A 22,914-nucleotide genomic window follows, 5' to 3' on the forward strand; every position below is an offset into this window, starting at 1 on the left:
GCCGGGAATCGGTCAGACGCTTCTCTCCTGTAGGCGCTCGTCGCCAGAGATTCGCTCTCCTCGCAGCAGGCGCCAGAGCCGATAATCGCTTCCCGCATGACAGGCGCTCTTCGCCAGGCAGCCGCTCTCCTTTAGACAGGCGCCAGGAGCCTGATAGACGCTTTTCGCCTAATAGGCGCTCTTCGCCTAATAGGCGCTCTTCACCAGATTTTCTCCCTGCGTTCGTTAGGCGCCAAGAGCCTAGAATACGCCCTCATCCTGACAAGAAGGAGTTTTCAGGCAGAATCTCAAACGGAAGTTATGACTTCCCCGGTTAGATGTCAGAGTTCTTCCAGACGTTCTTCCAAGATGGACTCTCGGCTGAGGACAAGACAGCCTATCATCGTAAGGATCGTTGAAGGATCTTCGCGGAAGAAGAACAGGATCCCTCGGAAGAAGAAATTCCTAAAGATTCCTCCGTTTCTTCATGCAAGCGTTTGACGGACCTGTTGCTTCAGGAATTCGGAGACGCCCTTTCTACTGTCGCCCCGCCCTCGCCTCTACGTTATTTTCGACCTCGAAAACTTCGAAGGTTTCATCCTGTGTCAGGATGAAGCCTGCAATCTCTATGAAGAAGGCGCTTAGAGGTTTTGGTGAGTGGCTTCTTTCGAAGGAAGAGAAAGGGAAGACGGTGTTCTCTTTCCCCTCCTTCTAAGCTAACGGGAAAACTAGGATTCTGGTATGAATCGGGAGAACCCTTGGGCCTCGTTCTTCCATCCTCGGCAGACTCGGACTTCTCTTCACTGGTGGATTCCTCTCGACGCTCTTGGCCCTCATGTCTGCTAAGACGACATGGGGGATGAATGAGCTTGACCACCTGTTGAAGGGAATGTTCCGAGTCCTGGAGGTGTTTTTAACTTCCTAGACTGGTCTTTGGGCGTTTTGGCCAGAAGACACAGACCCTGGATTCCATTTCACCTGAGGATCTTATCAGTGTTCTCACGTGTATGGATAAGGCAGTGAGAGATGGATCGAGTGAAGTAGCTTCCCTTTTAGGAGCGGGAGTGATCAAGAAAAGATCTGTTTACTGTTCGTTCCTGACGAAATCAGTATCTCATGCTCAGAGAGCCTCTCTCCTGTATTCTCAGCTCTCTCCTCAACTCTTTCCCTCAAGAAGATCATTCAGGATGTTTCTTGTGCCCTTTCAGCTAAGGCTACACAGACATGCTAGCCCAGTCTACCAGGAAGCCTCACTCTTCTTTCCAAGCTAAAACCAAGAGAGAGACTCCAGTTAGGCAGGAGCCCTTTCGAGGAGTCCCTCCTGCCAGAGCTTCTTCCTCTAGAGGATCTAGACCCACTAAACGAGGGAAGACCTTCTCTAGATCCATCAGAGGGCGGAAGAAGTAGGATTCAAGTTCTCCAGACATCAGTGGGTGGCCAGACTTCTGAAGTTTGCCGACGTCTGGGCCCAGAAAAGGGGCGGACAACTGGTCACTCTCGATTGTCCGCAAAGGCTACCTCATTCCCTTCTTATCAAGACCTCCGTTGACGACGACTCCGAGGGAGTTGGTAGCCAAGTACAAGGACCCCATCATGAATCAAGCCCTCTCTCTAGCAGTAGATCTTATGCTGGAGAAGGAGGCGATAGAACTAGTGAAAGATCCTCATTCTGCGGGTTTTTACAACAGACTGTTCCTAGTTCCCAAGAGCTCAGGAGGATGGAGACCGGTTCTGGATGTAAGCGCCCTGAATGTCTTCGTAGAAAAAAGGAAGTTCGCCAATGAGACAACTTCTTCAGTGTTGGCGGCTCTTCGTCCAGGGGACTGGATGGTGTCCCTAAATCTTCAGGACGCTTACTTCCATGTGCCTATCCATCCTTCTTCACGGAAGTTTCTGAGATTCATGATGGGGGAGGGAAGATCTTCCAATTCAGGGCCTTGTGCTTCGGCCTTTCGACAGCCCCTCAAGTTTTCACGGGTTTAATGAAGAATGTAGCGCAGTGGCTACATTTGGAGGGAGTGAGGCTGTCTCTCTATCTAGACGATTGGCTGATCAGAGCAAGCTCACAAGAACGATGTCTGGAGGACCTACAAAAGACACTGACTTTAGCAAGTTCGTTGGGGGTTCTGGTGAACTTCCAGAAGTCACAATTGAATCCCCAGTCAAGAGCTGATATATCTGGAGATTCGGATGGTTTCTCCGGAGGATTTTCGGGCATATCCGTCACCAGAGAGGATTGCTCGTTGCCGAGGAGAAACTAAACGACCTTCCCTAGAGAAGATGCATGTTGGCCGAGAGAAAACTAACGACCTTCCTAAGAAAAGAGATGCACAGCGAGGGAGTGGATGAGTCTGTTGGGGACACTTTCCTCGCTGGAGCAATTCGTTTCTCTAGGAAGGTTGCATCTCAGACCTCTCCAATTCTTCCTTTACCGGAACTGGAGGTGTCTCTCTCTAGACCTGAATTCTCCTTCATGATATCAAAGGAATCAAGAAGGATCTTCTGTGGTGGGCAGATCCTCTCCGATTTGCAGAAGGTCTGTCTCTGTACATGCCAAACCCGAACCAAGTATTGTTTTCCGACGCGTCGGAGACGGGTTGGGGTGCGACCCTAGGGTCAAGAGAAGTGTCAGGCACCTGGGAGGGGGAACAGGTGTCCTGGCACATCAACAACAAAGAGTTGATGGCAGTGTGGTTGGCGTTTAAAAGCCTTCGAGCCCCACGTCCGAAATGCTATAGTTCAGGTCAACCCGGACAACCCCACAGCCTTGGCTTACATAAGAAAGCAGGGGGGACACTCCTTCTCCCTGTACGAAACAGCGAAGGACTTGCTGTTGTGGTCTCAGGCAAGGAAGATCGTTCTCCTCACCAGGTTCGTACAGGGAGAAAGGAATGTCAGAACCGATCTCCTGAGCAGGAGGAATCAAGTGCTCTCCTCGGAGTGGACTCTGCACTCAGAAGTTTGCCAGGACCTGTGGAGGTTATGGGGCAGACCTCATATCGACCTTTTTGCGACAGCAAAAAACAAGAGAATAGACCTCTACTGCTCCCCGATCTCGGACCCAGGAGCAGTGTCAGTCGATGCTTTCCTTCTAGACTGGAGAGGTCTGGACGTCTATGCTTTTCCTCCATTCAAGATTCTGAGTCAAACACTCAGAAAGTTTGCGGCCTCGGAAGCGACAAGGATGACGCTGGTAGCTCCATTCTGGCCGGCCCAAGATTGGTTCACAGAGGTACTGGAATGGCTGGTGGACTTTCCAAGAGCTCTTCCACAAAGAGTAGATCTGCTCAGACAACCCCACTTCGACAGGTATCACAAAAACCTCCCGCTCTCAATCTGACTGGCTTTCGACTGTCAAAAGTCTTGTCAGAGCGAAGGGGTTTCAGCTAAGGCAGCGAAGGCTATCGCCTCTCAGCTAGAAGGCCCTCTACCCTTAGTGTCTACCAGTCGAAGTGGGAACGTTTTTTGCCGTTGGTGCAGAAACCAGAAGCTTTCCTCTTCCAGTACCTCTGTGACCCAAATCGCAGATTTCCTGGTTTTTCTCAGGGAAAACAAAAAATGCGGTCTTGCAGTTTCGAACCATCAAAGGATATCGGAGCATGTTAGCAGCTGTGTTTAGGCACAGGAACTTAGGATATCTCCAACAACAAAGATCTACATGATCTGCTAAGATCTTTCGAAACTTGCAAGAAACCCTCGTCTCAAATTCCGAGCTGGGAATCTGGGATGTGGTTCTTCGTTTCCTGAGGTCCTCAAAGTTCGAACCTCCCCAGTCATCTTCTTTCAAGGATCTTACGAAGAAGGCTCTGTTTCTTTTGGCTTTAGCATCTGCCAAGAGAGTTAGTGAGCTTCATGCTCTAGAAGAAGGGTAGGTTTCAAAGGAGATTCCGTGATTTGTTCCTTCCTTCCTTCTTTTCTAGAATAAGAACGAGAACCCCTCAAATCCTTGGCCAAGGAGTTTTGACCGGTTCCAGGCTTAGCTCCCCTGGTAGGGGAAGAGCCGGAAAGAACTCTTTGCCCTGTGAGGACTTTAAGATACTACCTCCAGCGGAAGAAGTCTCTTAAGGGCATTAAGGATAGACTTTGGTGCTCTGTAAAGGATCCCAGTAGACCATTGTCTAAAAATGCTTTGTCCTTCTTTATTAGAAGCCTCGTGAAGGAAGCACATTTGGCTTGCGGTGAGGATCAGTTCAAGCTTTTGAAAGTCAAGACTCACGAGGTAAGAGCCATTGCTACGTCCTTGGCTTTCAACAAGAATATGTCACTCCAGAATCTGATGAAAGCAACATTCTGGAGATGCAATTCAGTATTCGCGAACCACTACCTTAAAGACGTCAAGATTACTTACGATAAGTGCTTCGCGTTAGGCCCGTATGCATCGGCGGATTCGGTGCTGGGGCAGGGAGCTGAAGCATATCCTTTGTAAATCTTTTTTCCCCTATTGTTTGTATTGTGTTTTTTATGGTTGTTGAAAGAGGATGCGGGTAGGCATCTCTTTCTATTCGATTGCTAACATTAGAATGGTTAGGTGATCTGTTTGTGCTAGAGCTCCCTGCATTGGTAGTGGTCAGGCTCTGTCATTTAAGAGGGCGAATCCCATTGACATGATCCGACTTGGATTCTACTGAGTAAGTGGATATCAAATCCCTTCGTAGACCCAAAGAGTCTTTTCAGCTGTAGGTCACGCCCTCGCTGTAGCTCTTCAGGCTTTGCAGACTAATAGACAGTAACTATGAAGTCTTCAGCCTTATCAGGTAAGAACCAAGGTTTGTTAGTATCCTACAACAGACGTTGTTTCCCCTTTTTCCTTGTTAGCTCTGTCTCTTTCCCTCCACCAAGGGTGTCAATCAGCTAAGTATATATCTGGGCAGGAAAGTTCAGTACAAAAAATTGATATTGTTTTATTTTTACAATTAAAGTTTTGTACATACTTACCTGGCAGATATATACGATTGATGGCCCCCTCCCAGCCTCCCCTCAGGAGACAGGTGGAAGAGAAATTATGACTGGAAAGGGGGATTGGTTCATACACCTGACAACCCAGCGGCGGTGGGGTAGATCACCTGACCTACCTGTCGCATTTGCCGCGAGTTTTTTGAATTCTGTCGTGACGTCAGAGACATAAGCTAAGTATATATCTGCCAGGTAAGTATGTACAAAACTTTATTGTAAAATAACAATATCATTTTTAGGTGCAAATTGAATTGATATCATGCAGTCAAACACATATAACCTGAAAGCGGTATTCCTCAGGCTGTTTTGAGCGACAGTGTTCTTCTAATAGAATTAAAAACGCACTCCAGGTTGTACTTTGGAGACTTCATATTTTCCACTGCCTCAGACTTCCTACATAGGTATGTTGTTATTTTTAACCTTGCCATTACAAAGGTAGATACTTGGGCTTTTTCAGTAGGTACTACTGTTACATTTTCTGTGGAAAAAGCAAAAGTGGTCCGTCAAACTGTAAACTTCATCTTTTTAAGCTTTGGTACACACCTGAAGAGGAAAACACATATCACATACATAAAAGGCAAAGGGAAAATGTATTAATCATAATAATAAATATTAAATACAACTGCGGAAGTTGGCAAATCAAAGCTGATGTTACTGCATAGCAAATGTTTTATCTATTTTAGATTGTGGGTGCCAAGTACATTGCCCAGCATCAAAAGGGTTAGATTCAATTCACTATGTCTGTACTGTACTGGGCATTCAGGTCCTATAGTATAAATAAACCTGCAAATTGACAGTGATGAACCTCCTCCCTCTCTTCATTGAGACTTAGTACGTAATCGTACAAAGGGCAATAAAGATTCAGGCAAGTGATTTACCAACTAAAAAACTAAAATAGACATTTTTATAAAAGCACATTCCCTACCAGTCCTAAGAAAATTTTTGAGTCAATAAATTAAAACATAATGCTTCCTGAAGCACTAGAATATCCCCTCCTTTAATTATATTTATGAAGTATGTCTCTGTTCAAACTTAAGTACTATCTATCCAAAAAGTATCCAAATGCAATGCTCCCAAATATCACAAGAAACATACAGCATTCCACCAATTATATGAAGCTGTTATAGTATGGTGCTTTTCATTCCAAGAAAAATACTAGATTAAATTAATATTCCATCTTCAAATTGGTCACTCGTGCCTGACCATGGTAGTTTCATGAATAACCCACATGACCGATTCCCTGACTGTAGATAAAATATGATGACACTTTTGTGATTGTCCAACTTTCAACCAACAGTTAATATAAAGTTTCAGATATACTAAACCCTGGAAAGAAATTGTCAGAGCCTTCAACATTTTCATTTTATCCAGTGATTGGATTTTTAAGGAGTAACAATACATCATATACTGCACAGTATGATATACTGCACAGTATTTAAATTTAGACTGAACCCTTTAGGTCAGCCCTAAGAGAATCAAGAATTTTAACCCAGTATTCTGGATATTATGGTACAGTACTGTATTAATGGTGGTCTTAGCAGGTTGCAGTCTGTTTTACTTGGAATACACTCCCTTTGGGAGTCTCCCATCCAGTTGTGCAAATTTTGTAACTTTGCTGTGTATTAATAGTATTCTCTTCTCTCTTGAGAAGCATCTACTTCAGACCTCCTTTCCAGAAGAAAGTGTGAAATAAGTCAAGTATTATGCTACACATTCTTTTATTAGTCAAACATATAATGTATCTCTACATTCCATAATGTTAAATTACTGTTGGAAGTGAAAAGGTATAAAAATAGACAATGTATATGAAATGGAAGATTCAATTGCACATGACATCATGCTTTGAAAATATAACATAGATAACAGAAAAAGGTACAGTACCTTAAGTTGCTATCTCACTTAGCAGATCTCTTGTAGAAATATTAATACGTATCCCCCCACAATTCCCTTAATTTAACAAGTCAACTTGAAAAAATTAAAAAGTTATGTTAAAATAACAAATTTCATGATTTACATTTGCTAATCAAGAAGTTTTGGTACTGCCAAAGTAATTAGGCTCTCAAATTGATATACCTTAGATTGAGTTACGCCAATATGATTATGATTGTAATTATTATGAAAATTGTATAAATTGAACGACATTTCTTGAACTGAAACATTTGAAGGTTATAGAGTGAGACAAATTGATAGAGAGAGAGAGAGAGAGAGAGAGAGAGAGAGAGAGAGAGAGAGAGAGAGAGAGAGAGAGAGAGAGAGAGAGAGAGACTAAGGCATTGTCATTACTAAGAATGAAATTTATATGAATACTAAGGCATTGTCATTGTAGATCAAAGTTTGAATAAAAATATAACACAGTATGATATGGACAAGCTTATCTTAAGAGGTTTATGTCATGGCACAGCCATTACATGCTGGGTACAAATAAGAAGCAATGATTATCTCTGCTTCATCCCACTGAACAGAAAGCATATTCAAGATTACAATTACAGTAGACATCTAACACAACACTTACATTGTTACAGTTTTCTTGACAATGTTATGTATTATACCATGATGCAGCAGAATATGGATCTTGACATAGTAAATTTTGAAGTGTAATTAATGTTACAGGTGTTTTTCCAGATCGTGGAAAATGTTTTCATCTATTAATAATGAAAAGCCAAACTGCACAATACAAAGTACATTAGTGTTGCAACATGAACATGCTACAAATGCAGACCATTTGAGTACCAAGCACACATCGTTCGCGTTTACCTTAGAGGTCAATGTATGTAAGATCAACAAAAATATCTTCCTTTGACTAATGTTACTACAGTCACAGCTTAACACAGATGTATCTAATTTTCAGCCAGGTATTGAGAATGATTCAGATAGCATGTGTAGACATCAAGTTTACAAAGAAAGGGGCAATTATGTATTCACATACATACATACATACATGCATACATATTTTATTTATATACTGTATGGAATACAGAAATCTATATGTAGTACGTATTTGCAAATGTGCTTTATACACCTCATTCGCTCAAGCATGTGCTGTAAATGCTTCTTATATATCTGTAAGACAATATTTTATATTTTCTGCCAGACTTTATTCCTGTTAATTAAACTCTTTGGAATGTCTAACAGGTCTAACATTTGTTTCAGCCTCACACCACAAATAATCAAAGACAATGTCAAACATTCATAGAACAATGATTTGCGCTATAGCTGAAAAGAAACCTAGGAGATATGCAAGGCCTATTTGTTGTTTTATTAAGTGTACAAACTTTATATTCCTAATTCATTTTATTTAAAACTAAATACTGTACTACTAAGTTATGCAGTTCATAGTAAAATATTTTAAACCCCTGTTAGCTAAATGTATGCCAACACAAAGGTACTGCAATATTGATTTCAGTTCATAAGATCTGAATATGAGAACATTTATTTGAAAAAAATGAATAGCCAATTTCTTGTTCTATTTATTACTATTTAAGGCCTTAGTGTTTTTGTAAATGCAAAAGTATCAGAAAAATTGAAATTATGGAAATTCTTGCTATGTTACTGCAATTAGAATCTAGCTGGCAAGAATCACTTGAATTGAAGCTGCATTACACACTGTGCCAGCTATGGACTTTTAAAAAAATGATATACATTTGAAATATCAAAACCCTCTCATGCAGCTGCATGCAAAATTTTGAATGGCGTCTTGGAAATTCTTTGACAACTTTCACGTCATGTTCTTGATATCAATAAAAAAATAGGAGTTACAGACCTAGTAACATCAAAAATATATCTCTAACCAAACATTTTCCCTGATTATCTATGTTTGTATACTGTTTTTATATTATCTACTACGTATTTGAAATGTGACAAACAACCAAGTTTCCTGGTATATTACGGTGTTTTGCCACCAGACTTTGTGCCAAGTAACAAATATTGTTAGAAAAACTGAAGTCATCCATGTTGATATTTTTGTAACAATGCGCCATGAAAAAAAAGAGGAATGACTTAAATTCTAAGTTAATATAGAAGAAAAATATTGGTTGCTTCATGCAAACTTAAGTGGCAAGATTCCAGAAAACATGTTTGTTGGCCACCAGGTTAAGGTAACAATTTTTCTCAGTTGAAAAAAAAAAATCTTTGTACAGGATAGGATATATTCAGGTTTCACTCTAATCTTCCTAACTTTACATCAAGACAATCTATGTCAGTATCTACTAGACTGACTACATCCTATTAAAACACCTCCGGAAGATGACTAAAGATGATAGTCACATAAGCACATTCCCTGGCATGTTTAGTGTCATATCAGACATAGCATCAAGTAAACAATGTTTTCTCTATATTGCTGTTGTGCATAATCAAACATTTATGACTGTCACAAATGTACCTTCAATTTTGCATGAATATAGAAAAAGGCATCGATTACTTGGTGCAAGGTTTGCTTGCAAGATGCCATAGAAGTTGCTCAACTGTCACCATCCCAAAGCATTTCTAGAAGGGCAGCACTTGCTAATGAAGAGACTTTCAGTACAAGTAATAATGGTAACCATAAATGCGGATGCTATGGAGACTTAACTACCATAAAGCTTTATTTATTGTTTACTGTCTATTCTGCCATATCTAAAGCAAGGGAGATGGCACCAGCACCAGCCTCTTAACTGAATGATAAATGCTCAATTCATCAAAGTGTACCTCTTCCGAGACATCCTTGGATTCTCCTCCAAACGATGACAAAACTTCCAGTTTGTTTCAATGATTCCTAAAGGTGTCATTAATCGTATCCTTTTGAGCTTCACCTGCAAAAAAAAAAAAAAATGCTTTTAGTAATCCATTTTATGTTTGCACAAGCAAGTCACTTGATATCTTTAGCATCTTGCAGCTAAATTTTTGTGTGAAGTTGCCAATATTTTCTTCACAGCACTTGTAACCAAATTCAAGTTATGAATTTTCTTTTTGTGAAGGCAATGCTTTCAAGAACAACTGTGAAGAACTTTGCCACTGGCCATGGCAATATTGCATAGAATCTGTTTTTTAAGATGCTAAACTATGCCAGGAAACACGTTTGTGTTTCACAGTCTTAGTTGTTTAGATGTGTTGAAAATTTAAATGACTTAAGGCTACTAATTACTTAATATTACACTTTTCTTGCCTAAAGTAAGGGTCGAATATAATCCTAGTGACGCCTCCACCTAACGGACTTCTTTGCTATTCATTACATTATTATAATTATTTTTTACTATGTTGCCATTTCAGATGTGTTACATTTTTAAATGTCTCTTAAATCAAATGTTAGTTTAGGTTAGGAACTGTGTGTAATTGCCTCTAGCTGTAAGATATCTAGAACATGTGCAAGTATAGCATATGTGAAGTTGGGGACTAAGGTGGGGACACTAAAAAATTCATCTTCATATAATTTATTTATAATTTATTGTCCTGAAACGTTACTAAGTCTTTCATACTGGAATTTATTAACAGATATTGTATTGTACCAATTTGTACAGAACTTTCCCAAATTTAGGGTCGAGCTCCCTTTCCCATCATACCCCGGCTATTCATATAGTCTTATTGTAAGAAAGCTACATTTTTTGCATTTTCAATGAACGTCATTGCGTTTCATTTGCAGTTCACAAAGCTTCCTACATTTTTCAAGATATTCAAGATTGCTTTGTTTGTGGTATTTTCAATGTTAATTCCTTTCATTATCTTTCAGTAATCTTTGCCTTTATCTTTTGCTTGATTTTGTTTGTGAAGTTTGTAGTGGAAACCAAATTTAGTTGATAAAACTAGGTTTAGTTGTTTTCAGCAGCTGTCTGTAAGCATTTTTGTGTTTTCAATTTGGGTATGCACTGTAGGCATTAGGTACTTATAAAGGCCCTTGAAATAATAATAAAATTCACGCCAATGAGCTCAATGCAGCAATTATATGGTGTCAAAATACGCACAAAATTCAGTAGGCTTACAGCACCCCCTTTACCCCCAACTGATAGCTAGGTCTGCTTTACTCGCCAACCCACCCAAACCATAAGTTCCTAACCTCCCCCCCTCCCCATGAAAAATTTGAAATGGCGCCACTGTATACCTTCCATTTTAATTTTCTTGTTTAAATCTTTATGAATTTCTGAAGTATTATCTACGTACTTGATTTTCGATAGCTACCCCATCAAAATCTGCTATTACCAAGGCAAAATAGTCTTGATCAGGTGACTAGTGGTCCTGATGCATCAGACTGGAAGACATCTTCTGGTGATTTTTAGTCATCTTATCTTATTTTTGGACACTCGTCTTTTCTTATTCTTGGGCACTCGGGTGTTTTCTTTGCTAAAACAGTACCAAGTATCAAGTAAACAATGTATGAAAGGAGAGAAAAATGAGAGCAATTAGCTGCTCCAATAATTGTAAGTTTACCTCCAATAATGTAAGTTTACCGTGCTATAAAACTAAAGAAAATGAGAATTTCCAATTAAGAAAATCAGATTTTTAAAAGGAGAAACTAAAACAACTACATCCGACATTAGAATTTTATCATATTACCCAGTGATTTATCATCCCCAGGGATATGGCGAGGCAGTTCCTTTAAAAAAGGATACTTTAGCCATTAAAAGTTTTTCACTGTTAAAGATATTGCAGATTAAAATATGTGCTTTGAATTTTCGAAAAGCTGCTTCCCTCCAAAATGCAAATACCTTATAAGTAATTAAACGCAACCAAATATTCAATCTCTGTTCTCTTATACAACGAATATAAATTATGTATCTATTGTTCAATATACGTAGAATAATGATAGGAAGTCCGGACTAATGAAATGGATTACCTCTCTACAAGTTATCAGAAACACTTACGTGGAGTTAAGGCAAGAAAGTGGTGGTGGGAGAGTGCGAGAGGGAGACACCACTAGATTTACCGGCACACTTTCCATCAGGGGATACCATTGAGTCACTGGCCTCCTCGGGCACTCCAACATCTCCAGCCAGTGGTCTCTTCCTGGTCCAATGACCTGAGTCCCAAGGACAGTGACGCCCAGAAGTTCATTTGCTCCGACCCTGCGAGGAAACTGCGGCATAACGTATGTTCTCCTCGAAGGTATGAATTGAATGTCTTTATGTAAAACAAATTGTAGTTTTGTGGCAAACAGAAATGATATTTTATTGTCATACCTATTTGCTGTTAACTAACCAAATATTTACTATTAAGCTAGATTATGGGTTTATAATAATATTATACTGTAAAATGGTACTTGTCAATAAATACAAATTGTGAATTGTCAAGTTAGCAAATGTCATTTTTCTTTTTGCATGAATTAACAGAATGGTGCGATTTCTTTAAACATGATGCATTCTTTAGCTAGACCTAGGATTATCATTCGTGGGTTCTATAACCAACGAAGGTGGTACTCCCACAAAATATTGGAAAAGCAAAATGAAATTCATTTGAAAAGCGCACTTATGAGACTTTTAGTTTAAGCGATTTTTTAAATTGCATTTCCAGATTTCAAGTTAAATTTCCTGTTCTTATTTCACACATTTCCGTCATCATGCTGAAAAATTGAATATGCCTTTTAACTTGCATGGTAATTTTCCACAAAGCGGCCCAACGTAAAAAAAGAAAAAAAATCATGACGACGGAAGTATAGTAAGATACCGATGAAAATTAAAATAAAGGTAAATGTTATGTATGCAAGACGTTATGTAACGAGCGCGGGAAATCTTGGAGCTCCGCAGACACGTTCAGTTCAGAGCTATTGCACTGTGTTGCATAATGCGTAAATGTTATAAGTATAACCAATTATTATTGTGTTAGTATCGAGTCCGACACAGAGGCTTCGATCTTATAAATTCTACCTCATGTATGCAGGATATGATTCCTTATTGTGTATAGAGCGTCGATGCTCATATGTTTGTTATGATTCTATTATATACGCTTATTGTATTTTGTATATTCAACTACCCGCCTTCTTCAATGTAGTTTAAGCCAATAAACACCAGCAAGAAGATATTGCTTTATTATCGCCCTTCATCCCGGAACCTCGGCGACGAGAAATGGAATATTACATCCAATACTAAAATACCATCTTTCCCTCTACCTACAGGTAAGAGTGAAGAATTGTCGTATGGTCATATAACTAAGCAGACCCAAAATAATGACGACAAACATTGGCGACGAGAAATGGAATATTACATCCAATACTAAAATACATCTTTCCCTCGACTACAGGTAAGAGTGAAGAATTGTCGTATGGTCATATAACTAAAGCAGACCCAAAATAATGACGACAAAACATTGGCGACGCAGGTGACGAACTCGTAGCAGCCAAATGGAGCCTATAGCCTACGCCTAATCTCCTAGCCAAGAAGCGGAAGACGACGACCCCAAACGGATGAAGTCTACCCGAAAACGAAACATAACTCAATTACCTAGATGCCTTCATCACACTCAAACCAAGCAGCGCTGTGCCAAGTCAGGAGCGTTACAACAAAAAAGGTTGGTTTAGAGAGTAAAAGTGCAAAAGGTATGTCTATGCAAGTGTAGCCTACAAGGTAGAAAAAAAAAAAAAAAAGAAGAAAACTTCCAAATTCCTAGCCTAGCCTAAACTTCTTAGTATCACAGCAAAAATGCCGATAGATGTCCAAAAGTTAGACAGCTTCAGCATCGGTGATGATCCTAAATCAGTGGTACAAAGATGAAAAAGTGGATAGGCAGCTTCCAAATTTATTTAGAAGCACTAGGGAAAATAAACGAAAAGCAGCAGAAGGCTTTGTTACTTCATACTGCAGGTTTAGAAGTTCAGGAAGTATTCAATACTTTAAATCTAACAGGTGATTCATTGCAGGACGCAATTGAAGGGCTTACAAATTATTTTGCTCCTCAAGCAAATAAATACTTTGAACGTTATCAGTTCATAGAAGCATCACAGGAATCAGGTGAGACAATAGATTCTTTTGTAACTAAGTTAAAGAAATTAGCTTCAACTTGTGAATTTGGAGATCTAGAAGACAGGTTAATAGAACAAATTATAGTAAGGAGTAACTCGCAAGAGCTTAGAAAGAAGTTATTGCAAGAAAAGAAGTTAAATTTGCAAAAAGTTCTGGAAATAGCAAGAGCAATAGAAACAGCTAATTACCAGTCCAATGTCATTGTAGGTAAGACTCATAATAACAACAGTAGTCAGGTAAATCATGTAGCCTATAAAAGGAGTTACCAACATGCAAAGAAAGGGCAAACAAATGAAACGAGTAAGCCTAGCCCAGGTATATCCAAGTATAACAAGGTTAAACCTAATGCATACTCACAGAAAAGTCAAAGTCACATAGGGACACAAAAACCTCAAAAGAAATCGTGCTTTAGATGTGGTAAACAAGATCATTATAGCAATGATTGGGATAAGTGCCCAGCGTCAGGTCAGACGTGCAATAACTGCAGGAAGCGTGGTCATTTAACAACTCAGTGTAAATTTGCTAAGCAAAAGACCACAAAACAAATCAATAGAACCGTAAATTCAAATGACTGCTCTAGCTCAAATGAAGAAAATGTACATAAGACCACAGAAGTAGAACAATTTGCATTTCACATTAATTCCGTGAACAAAGACTCACAAGAACGTCTTATGGCTCAAATAGAAATAAATGGGAAACTCACACCCATGCAAATAGACACAGCTGCAGATGTGACAATAATTTCTGAAAGAGTAGCACAAACGATACCTAACCTAGTGATAAGACCTTCAGACAAAGTGCTCAAAAGTTATAATGGTACAAACATAGAAGTAGTTGGTTCATCACAAGTGAAAGTTCAGTACAAAGATCAAGAGATAGGTAAGTTACCATTGACAATAGTCAAGGGTCAAGGACAGACGTTATTAGGATTAGATTGGTTAAGATGCATAAAATTAGATTGGCCTAGTATTCTAAGGGTTACAGGTACAAAACAAGAACCAGCAGAAGAAATTTCATTAACTAATCTTCTATCAGATTACAAAGTAGTATTTGAAGACAGAGTAGGAACAGTAAAGAATGCACAAGCAGTCTTAGTTTTAAAGGAGAATGCTACTCCTAGATTTTCTGCTCCAAGACCAGTTCCATATGCATTGAAAACAGCTGTGGAAACTGAAATTAGAAGGTTAGAAAGTGAAGGTTCATGGGAAAAGGTAGATTATTCAGATTGGTCTACACCATTAGTTCCAATTGTTAAGGACAACGGTCAAGTTAGGTTATGTGGAGATTACAAGGTGACATTAAATCCACAATTGCAAGTAGCACAACATCCATTGCCAAATCCTAAAGATATGTTCGCAACTTTGTCAGGATGCTCAGTATTTTCTAAGATAGATCTTAGACAAGCATTTCAACAACTATCCATGGATGAAAATTCCCAAAAGCTATGTACTGTAAACACACATTTAGGGCTGTATCGTCCAAAAAGACTTCCCTATGGTGTTGCTAGCAGTCCAGCAATATGGCAGCAAACAATGGACAAAATATTTGCAGGTATGTCAGGAGTATTCATTTTCATTGATGACATATTAGTAGCTGGCAAAAACAAAAAAGAACATAGAGAACAAAGGTTACGTTAGCAGTTCAAAGAAACTAAAGGAACACAATATCAAGGTCAACCAGAGTAAATTGTATTTTAGGAGTTGACTCGGTTGAGTATTTAGGCTTTATTGTAAATGGTAAAGGTATTCATAAGACTCAAGATAAGGTAAATGCAGTGCAGTCAGCAAAGTTACCAGAAAATGTCAAGGAATTGCAATCATTTTTAGGTTTAGTAACATTCTATGGTAGTTTCATTCAAAACTTAGCAACAATTGCACACCCATTGTACAATTTGCTGAACAAAGATGTAAAATGGAATTGGACAAAGGAATGTCAAAATGCTTTTGAAAGAATCAAAGCAGAAGTGACATCACCCACATTCTTAGTACATTATCAAATGGATTTGCCAGTAAAGTTGGTTTGTGACGCCTCAAACATAGGATTAGGTGCAGTACTAGCACATGTAATGCCAGATGGTACAGAAAAACCAATAGCTTTTGCCTCTAGGGTATTGAACAAAGCAGAGAGAAATTACTCACAAATAGAAAAGGAAGCATTAGCACTAGTGTATGGAGTGAAAAGTTCCATATGTATCTGTATGGGCAGGAAAAGGTTCACATTAGTTACAGACCACAAACCATTATTGATGATTTTAGGTCCAAAGGCAAGTTTACCGACGTTAGTAGCTGCAAGACTACAACGTTGGGCAATCATATTAGCGGCATATGATACAACATAGAATATAGACCAACATCTAAGATGGGTAATGCAGACGCTTTGTCGAGATTGCCTGTAGACAAAGCACCAGAGCAATATGAGGAAAGTATTCTTTTGATTTCTGCATATAATTTACCTATTACAGCTAAGGAAATAGCACAAGGTACAAAGAAAGACCCAGTACTTTCAAAAGTAGTGCAGAGTCTAATAACCGGCAGAGATATTTGTGCAGAAGATGCCAATTGTAAACCATACAAAGAAATTTGGAATGAATTGAGTGTAGCACAAGAATGTATTTTGAGAGGATCAAGAGTAGTGATTCCAAATGCATTAAGGAATAGAGTTCTATCAGAAATACATGCAGACCACCAAGGTATTGTCAGATCAAAGTCATTGCTAGAACTTATGTTTGGTGGCCAGGTGTTGATAGGGACATTGAAAATTTGGTTAAGAAGTGTATGAATTGTGCATTACAACAAAATAATCCAAAACTAACACTAATGCACCCATGGGAATTACCCAGATACCCGTGGCAACGTGTACATGTAGATTTTGCAGGTCCATTTTTAGGATACTCATATCTAATATTAGTAGATGCATATAGTAAGTGGCCAGAAGTTATACCAATGCAAACAACTTCATCGGTAGCAACTATAAGATCACTCATGCAAATCTTTGCAACGCATGGTTTGCCAGAAAGAATAGTGACAGACAATGGCCCACAGTTTACTTCACAGAGTTTTTAAGGATTCTGAATGTAAATGGTATACACATACATTATCAGCAACTTATCATCCATCCACGAATGGTGAAGCAGAAAGGTTTGTTCAAACTTTCAAACATAATATGAAGTGTAGACAAGCAAATTCTGGTAATGTAGCATCTCACATTGCAAAGTTCCTATTATCCTATAGAACAACCGTGCATAATACTACGGGTGTAACACCATCTTATTTGTTGATGGGAGGAGGATCAGGAATAATTAGATCTAATGTATCCAAGCTTGCAGAGTCAGTTAGAACAGAAAGGTTATGATCAAGTAAAAAAACTTCCCTATGTAAGACATTTCGCTCCTTCAGGTTATGTCATGGTAAGGTCATACAATACACCAGAAAAATGGGTACAAGGAGAAATTGTCAGGAAGATTGGTAATTTACATTATGATGTTAATGTCGGTGGAAAGATTGTAAAACGTCATGTTGATCAGTTGCAGTCATTTAGTACAAATCATACAGAAGTACAAGTTTCAAATACCTCAAACTTAAATAACTCAGATGTGCAAACTGCTCACCAAGATGTTCAAAATCATGCAACAGCTCAGAACACACCTATAGTACTCCCTAACAGAATGAGTAGAGGAAAACCTCCTGAAAGAATTAGATTTGTAAATGTGAGGAACATTTGTTTCTTAGTCACAGGTAAAGGGGGAGGAGACTGTTATGTATGCAAGACGTTATGTAACGAGCGCGGGAAATCTTAGCTCCGCAGACACGTTCAGTTCAGAGCTATTGCACTGTGTTGCATAATGCGTAAATGTTATAAGTATAACCAATTATTATTGTGTTAGTATCGAGTCCGACACAGAGGCTTCGATCTTATAAATTCTACCTCATGTATGCAGGATATGATTCCTTATTGTGTATAGAGCGTCGATGCTCATATGTTTGTTATGATTCTATTATATACGCTTATTGTATTTTGTATATTCAACTACCCGCCTTCTTCAATGTAGTTTTAGCCAATAAACACCAGCAAGAAGATATTGCTTTATTATCGCCCTTCATCCCGGAACCTCGGCGACGAGAAAATGGAATATTACATCCAATACTAAAATACCATCTTTCCCTCTACCTACAGGTAAGAGTGAAGAATTGTCGTATGGTCATATAACTAAAGCAGACCCAAAATAATGACGACAAAACAGTAAATAAACAAATAAATCTAAGAATAATTAAACAGTTGATGACGACTGCTGGAAACGTTAAAGCCGTGGAGCACAGCACATAAAAGTAGCAATATAACTTCTCTTAAATTTTATGGCTACAGTACCAAGATCATTACCACTGTTATGGGTCAGGTGAGGCTCACCTGTCGTAATCCATGACCTTGACCAGTAGGGTGACGTCCTCGATGTTGTCGTTAGGAATATCAAAGACCAGAGCCTCATTGTAGATGGGATTGAGAGTTGATTTTTTAACGCTTGTCTTCTTCTTCTTTATCCGTCTGCCACGGCACAGGAGACAAACTTTGACGTACGGGTCTGGAAGGACGGAATGTTCGTAAGATTTTGGTACTAATGAATTTTTATTTGTAAGGCCGATGGAAATGACAGCTCTAAACCATACGTGAGGAAGATGAAAACCCAAGTGTTGTGCTTAACAATGTAGGAAATGATTATCATGCTATAATAATGTGTTTTATTGCGATCTAGTTCTTATTTTTCCACTCCATGTTTTGGCTCTAACACCAAAAGGCCTAAACACACACACACACACTTAGGCCTACGGTACTGCTTACACGCATTTACTGCAGCAAAATCAGACATACATACCTACTATTGCACACACACACACACACACACACACACACACACACACACACACACACACACACACACACACACACAGGACACACCTCAAATGTGCATATATCCATAAAAAAAGTAATGTCTCACCAGAAGATCCAGTAATATCCATGGCACGCAGATTACGCATCTTGATCACCGTCACCGTGAGCCGTCCAGCCGTGGGCAAATAGCAAAGACTAAGCATGAGTTCACCAAGTTCACGAGATTCCTGAAAAATAAAATAATAATAATAATTTTATTTATAATCATAGATGCTTTGATAAACTGTAAATGGAGCTACTGAAAAAAATTAGTACTAAAATTTAGCCAATCACTGGGAGATCCATGTTTCAGCTGATTGTCTGTGTGGTTAGAGGGGATTTAAATTCAAATTATGCTAATCAGTGTAAAATTGACAGCTCTTCAATTACCTCATCGCAATTGTCTATAAAGAAATTCATTGGATGTTGTCAAAGTAAAATCAACAGTTCATTGCCTCTCGTACCCAGTATGTCTGAGGAAAAATGTAAATGCAAAGCAAATTTAAAATTGTTTTAATAAATTTTCACCATTATCACCACCATTATCCTTATTAGTATAATTTTAATCATTAGTAGCACCGCCAAAATCTCCAGCACTATCTCCACTCCACTATTTTTACAACATCCATCATAATTATTATTGTCATTAGCTTAGCATTGTCATCTTCATTGTCAACATCATAGAAACATGTTCATTACCGTATCCTTCTCACGCTCCATCATCATCATCATCATCATCTGTGCCATTACATATTCATTATGAAAGGACAAATCAAGATGGCATCAAGCACGCTGATAATGGTGATTTAACAACGAGCACACTGTGAATGATGGAAATTCCGTCCCTGTCGTTTGCTAGAATCCAGAGGTCCACATTAGGCCTCTAATCCCACTACCTCACTTACGGGCTGCTTAAGAATATCCAATTATTAAGCTCCGGCAGGTTGGCTTAATCTAAGTCGCAAGATCGATAATATTTACCCTCTTGGGTTACGGACATTCTACGTGCATATCTAAATCAACTGACCAAAGAAGAGAATCCTTTCATCTTCTTTTTTAATCTGTTTTGCTCAAAAGATGGTCCAGCTTATATTAGTATAAACCGGAAATAAATACTTGAGGCGGTTGGAATGCTATTCAGCAGAACTTAGAAACATCACAATCATTCTTATATTTATTTCTCTGGATGGTTGGATTCAAATTGGACTCCGTTACCGGTTACTCTTATTATTTATTATAGTAAATATATCCATGTCATCTTCGTGAGAACTTTATCAATATCCTGAATATGTGTAAAAATGATGAGAGCGTAATTTTGCGAAGAAACTGTCCATAAATTGAAACTTTGTGAAAGGAAAACGCCACCTGAGAACCTCAGAATTGCACAGATGAAAACATGTAGGCTATAATTTATAATTTTGTAATGATAGATTAATGAACAAGAAGCTCAATTGTGTGACTATGATGATGAAAGTGTCCTAATGCAATTATCGGAGAAAATTTTGGGTGGATATAATGGCGATTTCGATGGTGATTTAAGTTTCCAACACTTACTAGGCCTAACGAAAGTTTTGTTGATCCAACTTATATATTTTTTTTCACCAGTTATTATTTTGGAGCATGTGATAATAGAAGCCCAGCCCCGAAAAATAGTGCGGGATAGTAGAAGGCAATACGTTGAACCAGCGCAGTGGAAGTAGGATATGATTAACAAGTGCTGGAAGTTTTAGCCAACCTTCTAAAAAAGAAGTTTTCTTTGAATGACGTCGAAGACAGTGACAATATCAGATATGCTTTACGCTAGCTCCGCCATTATTCATAAACTACAATTATTTTCAAACTTTGGGAATCGTGTGCTGTCGCCGAAAGCTCCCCCTTCCTGTTTTATTTTTTTATCCCTTTTTCAGGGCTACCACTGTATGAATTTAGATAAGGGGAACCCTCCGTAGTGAATGTTTTATCAGTTCAAATCCTTCCTGCAAAGAAAGCGAACTATTACTTTCCCTATATTGACTAATACCATAGTCTACTTGGTATTGGCCTAGCCTTAGCCAGATTCTTGGACTAAAATGATTTAACTCACTCCGCATTTCTTTAAGTGTGAAGAAAATTAATTTTTTTTTCATTTTACTAACGGTGGCCATTCCATTGTGTGTAAACACTGATATATCTGGAAAAGCTTCTGGAATGAGTACAATGCAATATATTTCACAATGTGGAGGGGTAATCGATTGTTCAGTGTGTCTGCGGCTTATGTACAGCATAGGCTATTTCTGATTGTGAATTATGACGGAGTTATTAAGTCAAAGGAATAACTCGACCAGTCATTGAGGACCAATTTGATAATATTTGTACGCCGCCACGAAGATATTAAAGTAAGTACTTTTCAGTGACGTTTTTTTCAGTTTCTTATTCTTTATGTCCGGAATTGGGGAGTAACACTTAGGATATTTTTAGATGTTGCATACACAGTAGGACAAACTTGTTCATGGTTAGAATGATTTATTTAGCAGCAGTTGAATAAGTACATAAGAACAGTTGAGACCTTTTAGTCTTGTTTTCATTGCCTCTTGTACAGCATTGATACTTCCAGCCTTAGGTTAGGGCTTAGTGCGGGTCCAGGTTTTGCCGATTCCCAGATAACTTAAGCCCGTTAGGTTAGGGAAGGTTTATTAAGGGTGAATCGTAGTTGAAATACCGTTTTTCATTTTTTTCATGCATTTAGATAAATTTTAATACCAAATTTTGTTGGAATTCTTTATGCTACATCTTGCATATCGAAAAACACGATCAAAGCGGCTTGATAAGGAATACTACAGGCTAGAACCATTCGAAATACCAAGGAAGCTACTGGAAAGTAGGTATTTTTATGGCAAAAAAAAAAAAAAACAAGACTGGTGCCTATGTATGTATGTATATGTGCCAATCATATTGTTAGGACGTCAAATTGTTTTGTATATACACTGTATCTATATCTGCTATAATTTATTTTTGTATTCGCATCATGTTTCTATGAGATACTTTACTTATTTATGTAAATTCTTAATCCGTACTGCAATATACGGCAAAACAAATTTTATAGTAAATCTTACCAGAAATAGGTTACAGTGTGGGGATAAACAGCACTTGAAAGTGAAGGGTGGATCCAGTAATATATTTCATCATAAAATGTATATACATAAATGAAAAAAAATGTTAATTTAATATTTAAGTTTTATGAATTTAAGTTATGTAAATTTAGTGTTGAAATATTTTTATGAATATATTCGTTATCTTTACGTTTAGAAAAGTTTTACAGCCGTAAATACGAGACTTTTAAGTAAATAAACTTGTTTTCGTCGTGCCGGTTGCCCAAAACACAAACACACACACACACATATATATGAGTCTGATTACATCACCGTGATTCATATATACGCATGAAGCTACAAATGTCCTTTAATATCTAATTCGCTCTACCTCAGAATTAATTATAAATATATATATATATATATATATATATATATATATATATATATATAATATATCATATATACATCATATATATTTATATATATATAAATTTACATATATATATATATATATAAATATATATACATATATATATATCATACATATATATATATATATATATATATATATATATATATATACATACATACATATATATATATAATATATATATATATATATACATATATATATTATATATTATATTATATATATATATATATATATATATATATATATATATATATACATATATATATATACATACATATATATATATATATATATATATATATATATACATACATATATATATATATATATATCATATATATATATATATATATATATATATATGCATGTATTATATATACCTTAGAATAGTTTTATAACCATGAGAAGAATCAGCATAAGTTTACATTGTTTCGAAAAGAGTTTCGAAAAAAAATTGAAACTGGAAAACTCCACTCACGTGTTTCGTGTTGAGGATGTCCATCACGTACTCCATCTCATTGTCCGGGTCGCAGTGCTCTGCCACTCCCTGGAGGACTACCTGTCCGATTAGGTCGTTGCGACTGAACCTGTCGAAGTCGTACACGCTGAACTGGAGGGTTCTATCTCGGAGTTC

The 22,914-nt window shown here is 37.9% G+C and overlaps 1 protein-coding gene across 5 annotated transcripts in view; it reads right to left on the minus strand.

Annotated features, from left to right (window-relative positions):
• Positions 1 to 7,125: 7,125 nt before the first annotated feature.
• LOC135200342 (synaptotagmin-10-like) overlaps positions 7,126 to 22,914 on the minus strand; it is a 118,635-nt gene continuing 102,846 nt past the window's right edge. For 4 of the 5 annotated variants that reach the window (XM_064228920.1, XM_064228919.1, XM_064228918.1 and 1 more), the window contains 5 exons: positions 22,759 to 22,914; positions 18,844 to 18,964; positions 18,258 to 18,429; positions 11,763 to 11,963; positions 7,126 to 9,719 (listed from right to left, as the gene is read on the minus strand). The exon at positions 22,759 to 22,914 is cut by the window's right edge and continues 13 nt beyond it. In XM_064228920.1, coding sequence (XP_064084990.1) covers positions 9,716 to 9,719; positions 11,763 to 11,963; positions 18,258 to 18,429; positions 18,844 to 18,964; positions 22,759 to 22,914 — 654 coding nt within the window. In that variant the 3' untranslated portion in view covers positions 7,126 to 9,715. Of the gene's footprint in view, positions 9,720 to 11,758; positions 11,964 to 18,257; positions 18,430 to 18,843; positions 18,965 to 22,758 lie in introns of those variants that run through there. The other variant, XM_064228917.1, reaches the window with a different exon arrangement.

Source organism: Macrobrachium nipponense, chromosome 26 (assembly GCF_015104395.2).
Source record: "Macrobrachium nipponense isolate FS-2020 chromosome 26, ASM1510439v2, whole genome shotgun sequence".
Taxonomy (NCBI): Eukaryota; Metazoa; Arthropoda; class Malacostraca; order Decapoda; family Palaemonidae; genus Macrobrachium; species Macrobrachium nipponense.